Genomic DNA, 17,776 nt, shown 5'->3' with positions numbered 1-17,776 from the left:
GTTACTCAGTCCCTATCACCCTTATGTAGCACAAAACCTCTATCCGCTATTCCTCGAATTCCACAAACACAGGTACTAGTCCTGGACACACTACTTTTTCTGTTCCCACTTCAGCTCCCTCCCAACCCCTATCGCAAGCCCTCACATTCTGTGTTTAGAGTAGACAGAAAGAGAAGATTGTAGACCAAGCTTTGGGCCTTGAAGATGGGGGCTCCAAATAAATGTGTTTCAACTGGCTCTGCATATCAGATAGTAGCTGATCACAACAAAAAAGGAACAAGATCTCCTTGTAGCAAAAGCTGCTAAAGATCACTACAACTTGATCAATCAGATCAGACCCAGACTCTGGAGATTCGTAGACTGCAGGGTTGTTTTTTTTTTGTTTGGTTTTTTCTTTTGATCTTTTGCTACTCTTAGATAAATGAGTAGAATAAATAAATAGCAGGTATTTTTCTTATTAAATACCAGTAATGTTTCCAACCTTAAAGGTGTCTTAGATTTTACTGTGCTTTGCTGTCATGTATTAATTATGTTAAGTCTATGACGGTACAAAATAACATTGCTAAAAAGCAAAAACACCATGCTGTTTCCCTCTGCGCCAATTACAACTGGTCCCAGATGGATTGTATAAGCTCTGATTGATTGCTCTGGATGTACTTTTATGTGCTGCAAATAACTTATGGTGAATCAACTCTTTAAATGCCCGCTGCTTTGCAAAAATCTGTTAATTTTAATGAGGTTTTTAACTAGATCAAGATAAAACAGCAAGCATGCGGCCAGACGGCCTTTTTACAGTCACTAAAATTTCATATTATCCTCAGGTTTTATAAAGAAGCATGATACACAGACTACACGGACAGCCAATTTAGTTGTGTTCTCAATATCTTTGGCTTTTCTCATTTATTGCTATCATGAAAGAGATTGTAATTTGCACTCAGCTCATGTATGTGCAGTACAAAAAGTTTATGCTACGATAGAAAACATAGAGTAGATTAAAGTAAAGAGAACAGCAGTGGGTAATGCCTGAAGAGAGATTGCAGGGAGGAATGTGGGAGAATAGGAAGAATTTTCTAAGGCAAAAGAGGAGAAGCAGGAAAGATGAGAAAGGGGAAATTAAAGGCAGCACACCAAAATATAAGACTGACTTACTGGGAACTGGCTCTGTCAGCAGTTCTGGGTGCTGCCTCTGTGAGACTTCCCTGCTTGGAAATGAAGGCTTGATCCAAAGTCCTCTGAAATCAGTGGAAGTCCTTCTATTGATTTCAATGGGTTTTGGATCAGTCTTCAGTGGAAAAATCACTTCCCAAGTTACTGAGGTGCACGGTGGAGCTAACCTGCTTGGTGGGAGGGTGATGGGCTATATACTCTTTGCTATCCTGAGGACCACTTCAAGAGTGGCACAGGCCTCTGAGTGGCCTCTCATCTTCTCCTTCCAGTTGGAAGAAGACTCCACAGTGACAACTGTCTAGTAGCTAGAGAAGGAATTTAAAAGTAGAGCTGTACAAATAATAGATTTGTTTAGTTCTGTCAAGTCTAAAAATTCAAGAAAATAATTTTGGGTTGACCTGAAAATGAAAATTTTCAAAACTTTTAGTGAATAGAAAAGTTAAAAAAAATCATTTTGGGTCATACAAAATGTTTTGTTCTACTCAAAACAAAAGGTTTCATTTTGATTTTGAGCCTTTTTTAAAATTTGTACAAAATGAAATTCAAGGTAATTTCAAAATAAAAAGCCATTTTGAATCAAAATGTTTCATTTGAAATGAAACATTTTTACTTTTTCAGAATTTTTTTGTAGGTTTTTTTTTCTTTTTTTGACCAAAGCAATACAATAAAATCTATACAAATTTGCACAATGTTTCAGTTGACCTAAATCTGCATTTTTTTCCTTAAAAAAGTTTTGGTTGAAAGATTTCATCCACATCTATTTATAAGATAATGTAAGGGGAAATCACATCCTTAGAAGTTAAGGCTGGGAGAAAACCAGAGACTCCACAGATGCACAGTATTCAAAATGAGTCACATGTCCAGCATTGTCTCCTCTCTTGTTGTTCCTAGACCCTCTTTTCACCTTGTTTGTAACTTTGACACAGATCTAACTTTTGTGGGGTGTGAAGGGACTGTGAGATGAAATAGTGTTTGTTTGTGTAACACATGTAATCAGGGCTGATGAGAGGAGAGGGAAGCTGGTATAAATTACCGGGGCCCGGCAGTCCAGAAAGGGGCCCGGCTTCATCGGCTCTATTTAGCCAGTCCGCCTTTGCTGGGGGGCCCGAAAATTTTTTTTCACCGCGGCCCGAACCCACTCTCGGCGGCCCTGTGTTTAATATATACACAGACACAAACACAGAAAAATGTGTAAATGTAAACAAAAGTCAGAGCTATTCTGCTGTTTTAACCCCAGTCTAAAAGTTTTCTGAAGACTCAAATGATCCAAAGCAGTCTGATTGTATGACATATCAAAGTAGTCTTGCATGTTTTCCTAAGGGCCTGGTCTGCATTCACTGAAGTAAATGAAAACATTCCTATTAATTTCTGTAGCTACACAGAGTCCTAACGACATGGATCATATCACATCTTCCTAACAGGAACACATCAGTAAGAGACAGATCCCCAGGTGGTGTAAACTGAATGCAGTCAAGATAAACTGATGTACACCAGTTGAAGGTCTGGCCCAATAACTGTGGAGGGGTGACAGGTTTTTTTAATTAGCATTAGTTTAAAAATGTGGTCAAGGAAAGATACTTGCAAAATATCTAGACTACTAGGAAGCAAGGCTAGTTTAAGGTCAGCAGATGCAGTAAAAATAGTCTGGAAAAAGATGCAAGGCTACCACTGATTATGTTTACTATGGCTTTTATTGCCAATTAGTGTTTAGTGCTAAATCTTTTAATTTTGTAAGTTTTTATAATGCATAAATAATATATGATACACTGTGACAATGTAAAACTAAACCCGGGACCTGATTCTCTAGTCCATTAGCTTGCTTTAAATCATGTGACTCCACTGACTTTAGTGGAGATTAGTTAGAAGAAAACCAGTGTAATGGAGTGGAGAATCAGGCCCATTGCATTCAAATTTTACTGATAAAGAATTACTTACATTTATTATTACAGCAAGTTTTCCTACACCTCTGAGGATATTATACCAGATTCCTAAGGGAAAGACAAACATGGTGGTAAATGCTTTCAGATTGTTAAACTTATCATTGTTAACTGAAAATATCATGTATCTGCCACGTCTCATGATTGCACATCACTACAGCTTTATTTAGGTTTTTAATGTCTTCAGTTTGTAATAAACCCTATTTCATACAACAGGAACCTAAAATATGGCTCCATACATCCATATTTAGACACCTGCCTCATTTTTAAAAGCTCCTGAGCAGCCACTCTTTTGTGGGGGAAGGGAAGGGAAGGGACGGCAAGGTTACTGCAAAATGGAAGAGAGTAGCGGGTACATACAGAAAAAAATCAGGAAGTTTGATCAAATGGGCCCAAATAATTTTTGGTAGGAAGGAGGAAAAAATGACACATGGGGAACGAGAATCTCCACAGAAGATCCCTTTGCAGAATATATTGCCCGGCTGAGAGTACCAGTCTGAAGGGATCTGTCATAAACCAGGGCTTTCCACATGGATGCCTTATTTCTTTGCATTGCCTCTGCCCTCCTCACCAGCAGCATGGTTCCAGTGGAGCCACTCTGGTAAGGTTTCTTCTTGCTGCCCACTTCACTGTATCTGGGAACCCCTGAGCCTGGTTTCTACAGTATGGAGGCTGTACATTCAAAAGCTATACTGACAGCATATTAATTTAGTATCAACTCTGGGGGTGTGGTGGAAGGACGATGCACAAAGATCATCCAGTCTCACTGCCCAGTCTCTCCTTACATTCTGTGGTGTCTTGGTATAACACACTGATTTTGTGTATCTGATAACGCACCCTACCTGCTACTGTCCCCCAGGATTGTAACAACCTTCTGGTTACTAATCACAGGTAAAAGAGTTCTCCTTTAGCTCAAGTACTAGGGGCCCGTGCTTTTGATGCTGAATGTCCAGGTTTGATCTGTGCCAATGACTCTGGTATCTGGATGTATAAGGCCACAGTTCATGACAAAACAGCACCCCAGCTGGGACTTGAGCTTCTGTAGCCCTTAGACACTCAAGATGAATTGTCTAACATCTACTGGTTTGGTGCGTGTTTACTATACATAAAGTTTCCAGGGACTAGCACCTTGTAACCTAGAAAATCCTATGTAATTAAGATAAACCCTGAGCAACTAATAAGTACAGGAGTGCTGAAACAAATTATATAGTGGGGGTGCTGAAAGGCATTGAATCAAACTGTGAATCATGTATATGATGGAAACCACTTCAATTCAGGTGGTGCGGCAGTGAATGAATGAAACACCAATGAATAAGCATACAGTCAACTCCACCTTTCTCATCATTTATTCTAAATCTGGTCATTGTTAGTATATCTCTATTTAGCAACAGTGCCTTAATTCATGTTTCAGAAAAACTAGGGGAGTAGACAAATGCATCTGTTTTTCCAGCAGAGTTGTAACAGAATCAGATATAGGGCCTTCTCCTGCTCCTGTTTAAAGGCCAATCTTGGGCTGTGTACAAGTTGTGCTTGGTGAAGAGTTCATTGTGGGAAGCAGGAGCAGGCCTCTGCTCACTGCCAATGATTGCATAGGATTTCTATTGGCTAGAACATCCCCTCTCATTATGCATGCTTCTCCTTTCTTTCTGTTGATTCCTGTCTCAATCCTTGTGTGGTTCTCTTCATGACAAGGTGATATTTTGGCCCTTGGAACCTTGGCAGAAACTCAATTAATCTGAAATTCTCCTAAAAGATCTCAATAGCACTGATTTACAACAAACAGACATTTCAAAAACACAGCAGTTGCTGAAGAAGCCAGGGAACTCACACAAACTACAGAAAAAAGGATGTGATGGTGATGGCAAAACTTGACAAAAGGAATGGAAAAGACCACGGAGACAATTCGTCATGTGTCCTTCAATACCTAGGCACAATGGAGGGGCATTTAGAAATGCCCCAAAACTGGGGAACACATTGTATGGTAATTAACAGTAGATTTTCTTTGCGCATATTGACTTACACTATAACTTGAATAATTCTTTTCAATGAGTTTTCTATTTGTGAATTTCCAGTATCCAATTAACTGGTAATGAGGGAAAACAGTTTGCAGGGGCAAATCCATCTCTCATCTCCTCTGTCATCAAGAGATTCTCAGGCAGCAGATCTGGTATTGTGCTTCTATGCAACTGTAGGACCTGGTGACAGCTAGGTCCTCTGCTGTGTCTAGCTTCCAATGTCCCAGAATTCATACTGGCCAGGAAGCAAGCAGCTGAAATAACTCCCACATGTTTCAGCAGTCACTCAGTCTCCCCTTTGACCCTATGTATCTCCCCTGCCCAGCTGAGGAACTGGAGTTTTTAATGCAGAAGCTTTTGTTTCCGCAATAAAACCTGCATGGCCAGGAAGAACTATAGATGGGGAAAACCATGCACTATATTTCACTGTTTTATTGATCATTCCTGATCCTCAGATGTTTTATGCTTACTTAATAAAAGATTAATCTGCTCTTAATATTTTAAAAGTAAAGCTTTGATAAGTTATGACAATTCACAGCTAAGTTACACTCTAATGTTTTCAATTGTACTATAAAGATCTTCCTGTTAATTAAGCCAACAGCATAAAAAAAATTCCCACCATCAATCAATAAATAAAAAAAGGAGTAACATTACCAAATAGCCTTGTCATGAGATAATTTACTTACCTATATCTTTTGCTCTGACTGCAACTGGTCTTCTAAGCTCAGTGACAAATTTCTTTGCATCTAGACGTATTTCAATGATGTTGTTCAATAACGCAAACAAAGGAGCCAGTGGGAAGGATGCAACAAACAAGGTTACAAATCCAAACTGGATAACTGAAAAGAGAAACTGTGTCACTGAGAGTGCTCTGTGTTTATGAACTGTGCTTTGGTGTGTTACAACAAATTAATGCTTTCCCCCTAAATGTTTCTACAAACCCTAACCACGGAGACACACTTGCGAGTTATACCTCACAAAAATTTCAATATGTAGTTTATTAATTGGTACTTCATCCAAGCTTAAAGAGCCATAAGTCCCTGTTCTGATAGTTTGTGCTGGTCAGGCAGCACAAACCAACCATGAAGATGCCCTAAAGGGGCAGTTGGGAATTCTTCTGACATAATTAAATCCCCTGAGTGATGCAAAGATGGTTTAGCCAGCTTCAGGCCACCTGCTCCCCATCTGAATAGGGAGTATGGCAGAGGCAGGGAGGAGTCATGCTGGGAGTGGAGCTGGAATGCACCACACTTCAATCAATCCTGGAATGGTCCTTATGAGACTGCAGCAACCAGCATAACACAGAGCAGTTCTTAGCATCCTCCAGGATGAGGAGAATGGGAAGGTGGATTAGAGCCACCTTTCCACTGCTTCAACAACAGTAAGCTGACACTCTATGCTTAAATTAAGTACTAATTAATCAATTACTAATAGAGCTGTCAAGCGATTAAAAAAATTAATTGTGATTAATTGCACTGTTAATAATAGAAAGTCATTTATTTAAATATTTTGGATATTTTCTACATTTTCAAATATCCTGATTTCAATTACAACACAGAATACAAAGTGTACAGTGCTCACTTAAAATTTATTTTTGATTACAAGTATTTGTACTGTAAAAAAACAAAAGAAATAGTATTTTTCAATTCACGTAATACAAGTACTGTAGTACAATCACTTTATCATGAAAGTTGAACTTACAAATGTAGAATTATGTACAATAAAACTTGCATTCAAAAATAAAACAATGTAAAATTTTAGATCCTGCAGGTCCATTCAGTCTTACTTCTTCTTTAGCCAATCACGTTTGTTTACATTCACGAGATAATACTACCCGCTTCTTGTTTACAGTGTCACCTGAAAGTGAGAACAAGTGTTCTCACGGCACTGTTGTAGCTGGCGTCGCAAGAGATTTATGTGCCAGATGTGCAAAGATTCATATGTCCCTTCATGCTTCAACCACCATATCCATCCATGCTGATGACGGATTCTGCTTGATAATGATCCAAAGCAGTGCAGACCGACGCATGTTCATTTTCATTAGCTGAGTTAGATGCCACCAGCAGAAGGCTGATTTTCTTTTTTGGTGGTTTGGGTTCTGTAGTTTCCACATTGGAGTGTTGCTTTTTTAAGACTTCTGAAAGCATGCTCCACACCTCATCCCTCTCAGATTTTGGAAGTCACTTCAGATTCTTAAATCTTGGGTCAAATGCTGTAGCTATCTTTAGAAATCTCACATTGGTACCTTCTTTGCGTTTTGTGAAATCTGCAGTGAAAGTGCTCTTAAAATGAACAACATATGCTGGGTCATCATCCAAGATTGCTATAAACTTGAAATATATGCCAGCATCTGGGTAAAACAGAGCAAGGGACATACAATTCTCCCACAAGGTCTGAGTCAGAAATTTAATTAACACTTGTTTTTTTAAATGAGCATCATCAGTATGAACGTATGTCCTCTGGAATGGTGCCCGAAGCTTGAAGGAGCATAAAAATTATTAGCAGATCTGGCACATAAATACCTTGCAATATCTAGACGTATTTCAATGATGTTGTTCAATAACGCAAACAAAGGAGCCAGTGGGAAGGATGCAACAAACAAGGTTACAAATCCAAACTGGATAACTGAAAAGAGAAACTGTGTCACTGAGAGTGCTCTGTGTTTATGATCTGTGCTTTGGTGTGTTACAACAAATTAATGCTTCCCCCCTAAATGTTTCTACAAACCCTAACCACGGAGAGACACTTGCGAGTTATACCTCACAAAAATTTCAATATGTAGTTGATTAATTGGTACTTCATCCAAGCTTAAAGAGCCATAAGTCCCTGTTCTAATGCAAATACCTGTTCTCACTTTCTGGTGACATTGTAAATAGGAAGAGGGCAGTATTATCGCCATTAAATGTAAACAAACAATACCTTGCAATGCCAGCTACAAAAGTGCCATGCAAATGTCTGTTCTCACTTTCTGGTGACATTGTAAATAAGAAGAGGACAGCATTATCTCCATTAAATGTAAACAAATTTGTTTGTCTTAGCGATTGGCTGAACAGGTAGTAGGACTGAATGGACTTGTAGGATCTGAAATTTTATATTGTTTTGTTTTTGAGTGCAGCCATGTTAAAAAAAATCTACATTTGTCATTTCATGACAAAGAGACTGCACTATCATACTTGTATGAAGTGAATTGAAAAATACTATTTCTTTTATCATTTTTACAGTGCAAATATTTGCAAGCAAAAATAATATACACTTTGATTTCAGCTGCAACACAGAATACAATATATATGAAAATGTAGAAAAACATCCACAATATTTAATACATTTCAATTGGTATTTTATTATTTAACAGTGCAATTGAGTTAATCACGTGAGTTAACTGTGATTAATCGACAGCCCTAATTACTAATAACAATTTGTGTGTGATCTATGTGAGATCGCTGGAGTATCTGTGAGGATTCAGCCCAGAATTCAGGTAACAGTGCCAAATTTTGTGCTCTCTTAAACCAGAATTAACTCTACTAATTTCAGTGGAATTATCGCTGGTGTACACGGGTGCAACTCAGAGCAAAATTTGTCTCTTGGAGCCAAATGTACATGGTGCTATAAATATAGTGTATTTCAAACTGTGTGTTACTGTTACTGTAACAAAGATCAACAGATAACATCTGGTATTTCAGTACTGTATCGAGGTATATGGAACCATGGCTGTCAGCTATTACCACAAATGTATGGTATGGGAGGTAGAAGCCAGCCCTTTTCCACTTGAGCTGTTGTTATAGGGCTCTTCTCTAAGTTAGCCACTCTAGAACAGTGGTATACATACACCCAGGCCATGATGCCATACCACATGAACCAGTTAGTCATCCGTAGCAGCCAGCAGGGTTTCAGTTACTGCCAGGGAGGACATCTTTATAAAGTAGTGTAACATGAATCATATCTGCTAGTTCAAAGAACTCAACTCACCATCTCCACAGTTAAAGTCATTACAGTTTAAATTTAATTATTTAATTATTTTCCACTTCACTCACTCATTTCCATGTATTCTGGAGTAAGCCCAGCAAAAGGCTCCAAGTTATAGTCCACTTCATAGCGTTGTTTTTTTTTCATATGCTCCTCATGATCTAAAGAGCGTTGTCGCTTTAATTTGATGTATCTTATTAATTTCTTCATTTTTCTGGAAGAAACAAAAATGATCATCTCAGCAGGTTTTTTTCCCCATTAAAACACACCACACCCCACCCCTGTTTGGATGCTTCAGGAATGACAGTTAAATTCACGCAATAGGCACAAAAAAGCCTTATGTCATCAGTTTCCATAATGTGTACAAAAACTGTGTAAAAGCCAAAGGTAAAGACAAGCAGTTAGGGATCAACACTCACTGATATTCAAATCTGGTAACAACTGAACCAAATGCTGAACATCAAACTCAGCTGTACAGAGTATAAAATCAATAGTCTTTAACATTTTTCAAAGAAATCTGCATGTTACAAAAATACACGTGGAGTTTGAAAATGCTGTGGGGTGCAAAGGCACAGCTATATTGTAGGCATAGTCTTGCTGTACAGATTCCTTGCATGAGGACTATAAACCAAAAGAAGCCAGATGTTTGCATCATAAAAGGTTGATATGCAGTGTACTTTACAAATGGTATAAAATGAAGGTAACTATGTTACTTACGGGATACCAATCTCAAAGAGATTATTCTGAATCAGCTGTTTGCCCAACATGATAATACTAAGCTGGATACACAATTCCATTAAGCAACCACCAGGGGCACACTAGAGCCAAGAAAGGAGATTAAGTCAGCATTTTTGCCAAATCATTTGATTGTGATTCACTGTTATTTTCTTGATCAATGCTGAATAGCGATTACCTCTTCCATTCGGAAAGAATGAAAAATGTAGACATAGTCTCCGGGACGTCCAACAAATCTAGGAGAGTTTGGAAACAATGATTGGAATTATGTTCTACCTTTTTTATACATCTGATCCTTCAGTCCTCTATGTAAAATAGCTAATGCTTTGAGTGAGAGTTACACATGCACAAGGACTTTAGGATCAGTTAATAATTTGTCATCATATAGTAAAGTTCAAAAAGGACAATTTTAGGTACTTGTGTTTGGAATATTTTAATTTTATTGTTTTAAATTTAATTGGTGAATTAGTTAAATTATAAAGTTTTTACTAAGTTTTCTAGGTACATCCTAAGTATTACAGACACATATCTGTAAACTTATTTTAAAAGTACATCTAAAAAAGAAAAATAAACAAATTTCACTTAAAATGAAACAACATGGGGAGATGAGAAAGAAAAGTGGGAAGCATTAGGAGAGAGAGAGAGACAAATTCTATGGATCACACACTATCTGTAGATGTATTTAAGACTCCCAGTACTAGCTGCACACTGAGATTCAACCAGAACATGGGCATACAAAAATAATCTCAAACTACATGTTTAGGTTACTCACCGGCCTTTAAAGAAAGCAACATAGAAAATGGGAGTGTAGGCATTGACAAATTTCAGAAGGAACGCCTTGAAGATCAGCCGCTCTTCAAAACTCTTGTCTGTTTTTGGGACCTCTGAAGTAAACAAGACACACATAAAGGAAACTTCTGGACTGGAAAGTGTTACGGGTCTACGAAGTTGGGACTTTCGAAAACTCCCTAATGTAATTCAAACAACTGTCCCCTTAAGGAAATATGAACATATTTAAACTGAGGTGGAGAAACCTGATCCGACCGAAGGCAATGGGAAAAGAAACAAGCCACAAAGATAACTTATTCTGATTTTAAAAAAACAACAAAAGAGCATAACAAAACAGGAGGGCTGTCCTCAAGTGAAGTCTATGGGAGCATGCCAGCTGTATTGATGACAGAACTGCACATTTAAACAAACAGTTATGGCAGGGGAAGATAAGAAAATTGGTTAGAGAAAGAAGAAAGGTAATTTGGGGACCTACTTTACAGTATCTCTCAAACAATAGCCCCAATTTGATAACAACTCTGTGTCTGGAACTCCCATGAATCTCACTTGCAATGACAATAACCAAACTACTTGTGTCTGTAAAATTAGTATGGATCTAGCATAAAACATGAGGTTGGATAAAATTTTTGGCCCTTCTGCTTCTGGTCCTGTCTGAAAATAGCACAAGAAAATTGGTTCCACAGTGTTTTGGCACTTCCTTTTTCCATGGCTTTATATTTTCTGTGCTAAATAAATAATAATTGGAAGTGAAAAAGAAAAAGTGTCTGTACATTACCAAACCTTAGAAAGACCCAGAATAAGTTGCATCTCCAAAATAAGTTATGACTGGGCACAAGAGTTTTAATTTACGCAGAACCACTTTGCCCAGTCATAACTGGAGCAATAGCAGTGGAGAGAAAAAGCAGCTAAAAATAAAATCAATTTCATGTGCCCTTCGATGTTTTTTCTTTAAGCTAAGGAGATAGAATTGCAGCCTTATGGTTGAATTTCTTGTTTTTGCTCATTTGTCTGAAGTTAGAAAATGATGCTATGTAAATAAGTAGTTTTTGTACTTTACGAAATAACTGATCTAATAGAACTGACAATGATTTATACCTACCAATCTGAGTTAGCCACCTGGCTATGCAGCCATATACTTCATCCAGAATGATGATCACCACCAGATTAATAATAACTGCAGTTGCAGTGACAGTTACTCTAACACTAGACCGGCCAGAGGGAGTTGAGCTGAGGGCTAAGGCTGCTGCAGTGGAGATTCTGTATATAATGACTCCAAACACGATAGCAAATGTCAGTCCAATCTGGGAATACAAGATGGCATGATCTGTTATAAAAACACCCCACTATCATTCATCAGCAAGCAGATTTAACTCTGAAATGCCTCCCATGTACTCCCTGGGCCTGATCCCAATCCCACTGATATCACTGAAAGGACTCTTATTGCCTTCAATTGGCTCTGGCACAGATCCTCTGTTCCTAGCACTTTGATCATAACAGTAATTTCATATCATGGTGTTAGCACTTAATAAAAAGGAATCTACATGCAAATGCTAGAGGTATAGTTTATATTAATATTGGTCCACTTCACTTTTAATTGATGCTCATAACATTAATGGATATATGTTAAGTGGCTTATTGTAATGGAAAATCCAGGAATGAATGTGGCCAGTAGATACGAAGAGGAGAATATTTCTGAGAGTGATACAGCTTAGCTTTTCTTTGTGTCTAAACTTCTGAATGTCCCTCTGAGACCTCCAATTTTGTGAGAGTTCCAAGATAAAACTAAAAGTAATGGTGCTGCAGATCAGCTACATATTATTTCAAGAGTACAATAAAACCTAGAAAAATATAGCTGACTCCTGAAAGGTTTGGGAAAAAAGTCCTGCTTAAATTGTTACGCTGCTTAAATGGAAGAGTATGTTAAGAACATGCTCCTCTAAGATACTGAGCACTTTCCTGAGAAGTGATTGGCTCCCACTGCAATTACAGGAGGCACTCAGATCCTCTCAGGATTGGGCCTTAAGAGGACTTCAGGAACATATTTCTGTTCTCTGATCCCAAATGGTGTAGGCCCACCCATTCAAAATAAACAATTAAAACACCAAACTATGGGCTATTTGACATGTAGGCCTAGATCATTGTTCCCAGAATCAAACATTTCCATGAGTTCTTTGCTTTAGCTGAAATGCAGAAGTGGGGAGTCAACTACCTGTGTAGCAACTCTGCCCCCTCAGAGGCCATTCCATGGGTCTACACACTGGAATAGGGGGCAGCAACTGGATAGGCCAAGTATAGACTAGGGCCTTGGACAATTTTGTCCTTCCTCATCCTCACAGAGATTCCCAGGAAGAAATAATATAGCCTAGGGCCTATATTATCTTTTCCACTGAGAGTCTCTCTTTTCTCTTGCTCATACACACATACTAAGGCTTAGGACAGATAAGGCCAGAGGGAATTCCTGATAATGAGGCTGTACTGGAGCTGTGCTGCTAAGGAGCTGAGGGGCTAGTAGCCACCAAGGATCAGAACTGGCATAGAGGCACATGGTCTCCATTTGAATGCCCCTGGCCTCCCTTAGAGAATCCAGATTTGGAGACCCCAGGACTTATTCCATGGAGACAATTCCAAGGAACAATTAATTAAGAACTCTGGAATGGGGATCCCCAGCCATCCCTCCTGCAGGTATTACCATGAGAAGGGACAATCTGAGTCATAATAACTACAGCAATTTCTGCACATCTACTGAGTTACAGACCCTGTGTTGTCATGTGACTGGTGAATTTCAACTGCTCTGACTTAGATGTAAGAGAAGACATACTTAATTTGGAACCCATAATCCAAAAGAATCCCTCACTGACAAACTCTCCAAAGCAGACTATGTATGGTAAATTACCATCCCTTTCCAAGCATTGTATGGGAAGTGTACAGTTCTATAGAGAAATATATCTTTTGTTTCCCAGTCCTCATTAAAGACACTATGAAAGAAAGACATACAAGCAAAACAAAAGTCAAGTACCACCTGAGCAAAGTAATTTTCAAATGATTTAAAAACTTTAAAGTGATTGCGTAGTTTTTTTCTCCTAGATAAAAAGGTGCCCATTGTAAAAGGCAGATTTCACAATGACTCACTAAGGTGAATCTTAAATATTTTCCAGGAAATACTTACCATGAAGATAATGCCAACAAAATTGGTAAAATATGCTGGAAAACGATCTTTCCATGTTAGTTTCTCTTTATCAGTCTAAAATATGAAAGAAAAAAAACCACCCTGTAATTTAATACAGCATCTACAAAGATCCCTTCTATTTGTTCTTGTAACAAACACACCAAGGCACAGGAAAACAGTCAAACACACAAGCAGTTAGAAGGTAGAAGGATACAGTGTTTAAAGATACAATTTTATACAGGCAAACGTCTTACAGCTTCAATTTGGTGCTAAATCCTGCATTGTATAAATGAGTCTGAACCGCTTTTTTGAGAAACACACTTAAAGTAAACTATTACTCTGTGAAATTAGATTGCTCCTAGTGTAAAATATTTTATTTTCCTTTCCCAGAAAAGATTTAAACTTTTTTTGTTAGAATATGTTTTCAATAAATCACCATTAGGACTGTCCCTGCAAGCCTTACTCACATGAGGAATACTTAATCCTACAGGTTGTCCCATTGCAATATAGATTGCTCACATGGAGGAGGCTGTTCAGGATTGGGCCCATAGTGCAATGTTGCCAGGGTTAATTTTGCTTTGCTATGAATCTAATCCTGTGAACATCCGAATATGAGTAACTTTTACACACATGAATAAAATTGATGCCAGTGCGACTACTCATTAGTTAAGTTACTCACATGCAAAATCTCTGCAGGATCACACTTACTATATTTGATCACTCTATTAATTTTGATCACACAATCTATCTCGGAAGGACAATCTCATTTAGAAAGTCATCTCTGATCTGATTTCATTTGTAAAGTTTGCAGAATGAGAATGACTTCTTAAAGGCAGAAAGAAAATGTCAAAAGAAAGTAACATTAAAGAAGATGACACTACATTATACTGAACAACAATATCTCATTCAAAGTTACATGCATGTTGTCTGATAGAACAGCAGGCAACTCCATCAAACATGTGGCACATGCTTCATTACAAAAATGCAACATCCATTCAATATGGTAACCCAAAGATTAGCCATGCAGTGCCATCCCCACTACACGTAAACACAGTGTCTATCTGAGTGCTGAAGAGAGGAGAAAATAACAACTGAATGTGAATATTAAAAGGTTCAACAACCAAAGGTTGTTGAGAAAAACAATCAATTTGTGTCTTCCATAATTACTCATAGTTTGAGTTTCTCCATAAATTTGAATGAAATGTACCAATTTCACCCCAGCCATGACTCTCTTAACTCTCTGTCTCCATTTGTTTCCTGTCTCTTCTGGCAAATGTCGACGCTTCTGATGGCAATCAAAGGAAACAAAAAAGGACCATGCGATACAACGTTACAAAGCATTGACTAACAATGCCAAATAAATCCACACACTCTCTGCTGAGTAAGTACACAGTGCATTTTAGCAACAAGTACTCTATTAGTTTGCTTAATGCTTTGTGTTCCAGCTTCAGGTTTATTTAAAAAACAAAAACAAAAATCCAACAACCCACTATTTGGAAGAAATCCCACTTTTAAAGGGGACCTGCAAAGAATTTATAAAATATTAGGCTCATGCCCTTTTCTTCTTCTTCTTTATGATGTATAAAGAAAGCCTGAAAGGCTTCTCTTCTGAAAGTTTTCATTCATTTTGAGGTTTGGTCTGAGAAATATCAGGAATTTCTGGTCTGTTTTTTCATGGTTTGACTGGCTTCCAGGAGGTCTCAGAAGGGATGTTTACCGTGAACTTTAATACATTGGCACTTTAGGCTGAAATTTACAAGAGTGAGATCTGTATTTCTAAAGTATTTAACAAAAAAAGTACAAAGCCCTCTACTTTTGCTGGGGAAATAAAAACAATGTATTCAGATCTTCTTTCTTCATCACAAAAAAGCTTTTTTTTTTTTTAAAGTAATGCTGCATGTAAGGTATTCCACGCTGAAATTAAAACCTTTTAGTATTAAAAAGAGGTTAAGCTTGAACATTTTCTGCTATAATCTAACTAAAATGTATCAGAACCAGCTGATGCTATTGTTTAAGAATGGCCAAACTATACATAAATGTAAGCATGTAAGAAAACAAAACAGACAAATTTAAAATAATTCCAGTCCAGTCTATTTAAGGTGTCCATCACTAAGTAACCTAATTGTCATATAATAACTGGCTATACTAATAGCTTGTATTTACATAATACCTTCTATCTTGAAGGATCCCATTGTGTCTCACAATCCAAATGTCTGCTATGCTGTACAAGCTACTCACAGGTATCACTTCATGCACCACTCAAATGCAGCCACCTCTGGGGTGACATGTAGCAACTGTTTAACCACAACACAACAAAAAAAGTTGAGACCAGAAGTGAAGGATACCTTATACAGCTAAGATGGCAGGGGGATTATATTTAGAAATGTGGAAGGTGATTGCCCAAGCTGGAATTCAGCCAGGAAATTGGGGTTAGTATTATTATTATTAATTATTATTATTTTAGTAACCATTGTATTAAATGCCATAGGATTTTTAAAAGCCACAAACATCTCAAGACCTAAGTGCAGAAAGCCAGATTCCAATCCAGTGGCTGAACATGTGTCTTTTAGAGGCATTTTTAAATTTGTGAACAGTCCATTCCAATGAATACAAATGCCACAAAGAAGGAGAAAGCAAATCTTAATTTCCCAATGGAAAAGTAGGGAGGAAAATCCATCAGAGATGCTTACTGAGTTTTCCTCTTCCATATACCTCTCCTGTGGGAAAATCTGCCGTAGGATATGAATCAGCATTCAGTTTTTGCTCAGTTCTTATTCAGCCAGACTTTGATTGGAATAAGTAAAGGACTGCAAGGTTTGGCCCAAACAATCAGCATGTTGTTATGATGATGGATGCTAGGAAGGCATGATAATCTCTCCTGAGAAGTTCTAGTTACTTATAATACTGCAAGATACCAGGTTCAGTTATAGATTTCTCAAACTTTATCCATAGCCTAATAAGAATTCAAATGATAGTTGAAGAATTCTATTAAAATACATCTTATACCCAAACACTGAATTAATTTCTATATTGGTAAAAGCTTTATGTATATGAAATGTATGTGCTACTGCAAATGCAATTAATGGTTAAAGAAATGTTTGGAAGCTTACACGTGATATACAACAGTGTCTTTATGTTTATTTTTGTTTCCAAAATCTTGGTCAAGTCATCTGTAAATGGATTTATTCATCAAAGAAGTTTAGGTGGTTAAATACATAAATATTTTTAGCATACCTTTTTATGTATGTATTCTTTTCTCAGTGATTTTTCTAATACTTTAGCTTCATATTCTGCTCTGGGATGAGCCTGTGAAATAAGTCACATTTAATAGTAAAGAAATTATATCGATTTCCTAGTTCATCTATATATGAACAAATGATAAGTCCAGTTCCCACTAATTTCCCATTTCTCATATGGAATTCTAATTTACTATACATATCACTACTGTAAAGTTGATAGCATGTTGGAGCTAAAATCTTTGAAGTACTATATCATTCTAAATTCTATTCCATGGAATAAATGCTTAGGAAACAGAAAAAAAGCTCTACAGAATATATGAAATGTAACCCTGTGCAGATCAAGCATGGGTCATTGTGATTTACAGTGCAGCTTGCAGAGACTACAGATCACAACATGTGATGTCCCATCTTGATAAGAGACATTGCCATTTGGATCAAGATGAAACATTGCATTCTACAAACTATAATCTCTATGAACCATGCTTCATGAAGGGTAGCTGTTATCTGCTATAATTTAGGCAAAATATGTGCAGCTCTTGGGGTACTGGCAAGTTGCCAATGAGTCCCTCAGGTGGGTCAAATTTTAACACCAAATTTATTCATACCTACGGCAACATTCCTAGAAAGGTACATCTCTGCAATGCAACAGACGCTGCATATTAGACTAACCACATACAATGAAAAGAGGAGATTTTGGAAAAATATCCCGAAATAGAAGGAACGAGATAGCTGAAGGATTCCAAAAGTACCCACAAGAATGCACTG

At 37.6% G+C, this 17,776-nt stretch overlaps 1 protein-coding gene across 1 annotated transcript in view; it reads right to left on the bottom strand.

Moving 5' to 3' along the window:
- ANO1 (anoctamin 1) overlaps positions 1-17,776 on the bottom strand; it is a 142,224-nt gene that overhangs the window by 8,781 nt on the left and 115,667 nt on the right. The window contains exons 15-24 of the mRNA XM_050955271.1: positions 17,007-17,078; positions 14,980-15,057; positions 13,773-13,847; positions 11,706-11,907; positions 10,590-10,701; positions 9,996-10,053; positions 9,800-9,900; positions 9,151-9,296; positions 5,806-5,958; positions 3,103-3,155 (exon numbers count right to left, since the gene is read on the bottom strand). Of these exons, the coding sequence (XP_050811228.1) occupies positions 3,103-3,155; positions 5,806-5,958; positions 9,151-9,296; positions 9,800-9,900; positions 9,996-10,053; positions 10,590-10,701; positions 11,706-11,907; positions 13,773-13,847; positions 14,980-15,057; positions 17,007-17,078 (1,050 nt within the window). The remainder of the gene's footprint in view (positions 1-3,102; positions 3,156-5,805; positions 5,959-9,150; positions 9,297-9,799; positions 9,901-9,995; positions 10,054-10,589; positions 10,702-11,705; positions 11,908-13,772; positions 13,848-14,979; positions 15,058-17,006; positions 17,079-17,776) is intronic.

Source organism: Gopherus flavomarginatus, chromosome 5, assembly GCF_025201925.1.
Source record: "Gopherus flavomarginatus isolate rGopFla2 chromosome 5, rGopFla2.mat.asm, whole genome shotgun sequence".
Taxonomy (NCBI): Eukaryota; Metazoa; Chordata; order Testudines; family Testudinidae; genus Gopherus; species Gopherus flavomarginatus.
The sequence above is the reverse complement of the archived record's forward strand: the minus strand, read 5'-3'. Positions and strand labels throughout refer to the sequence as shown.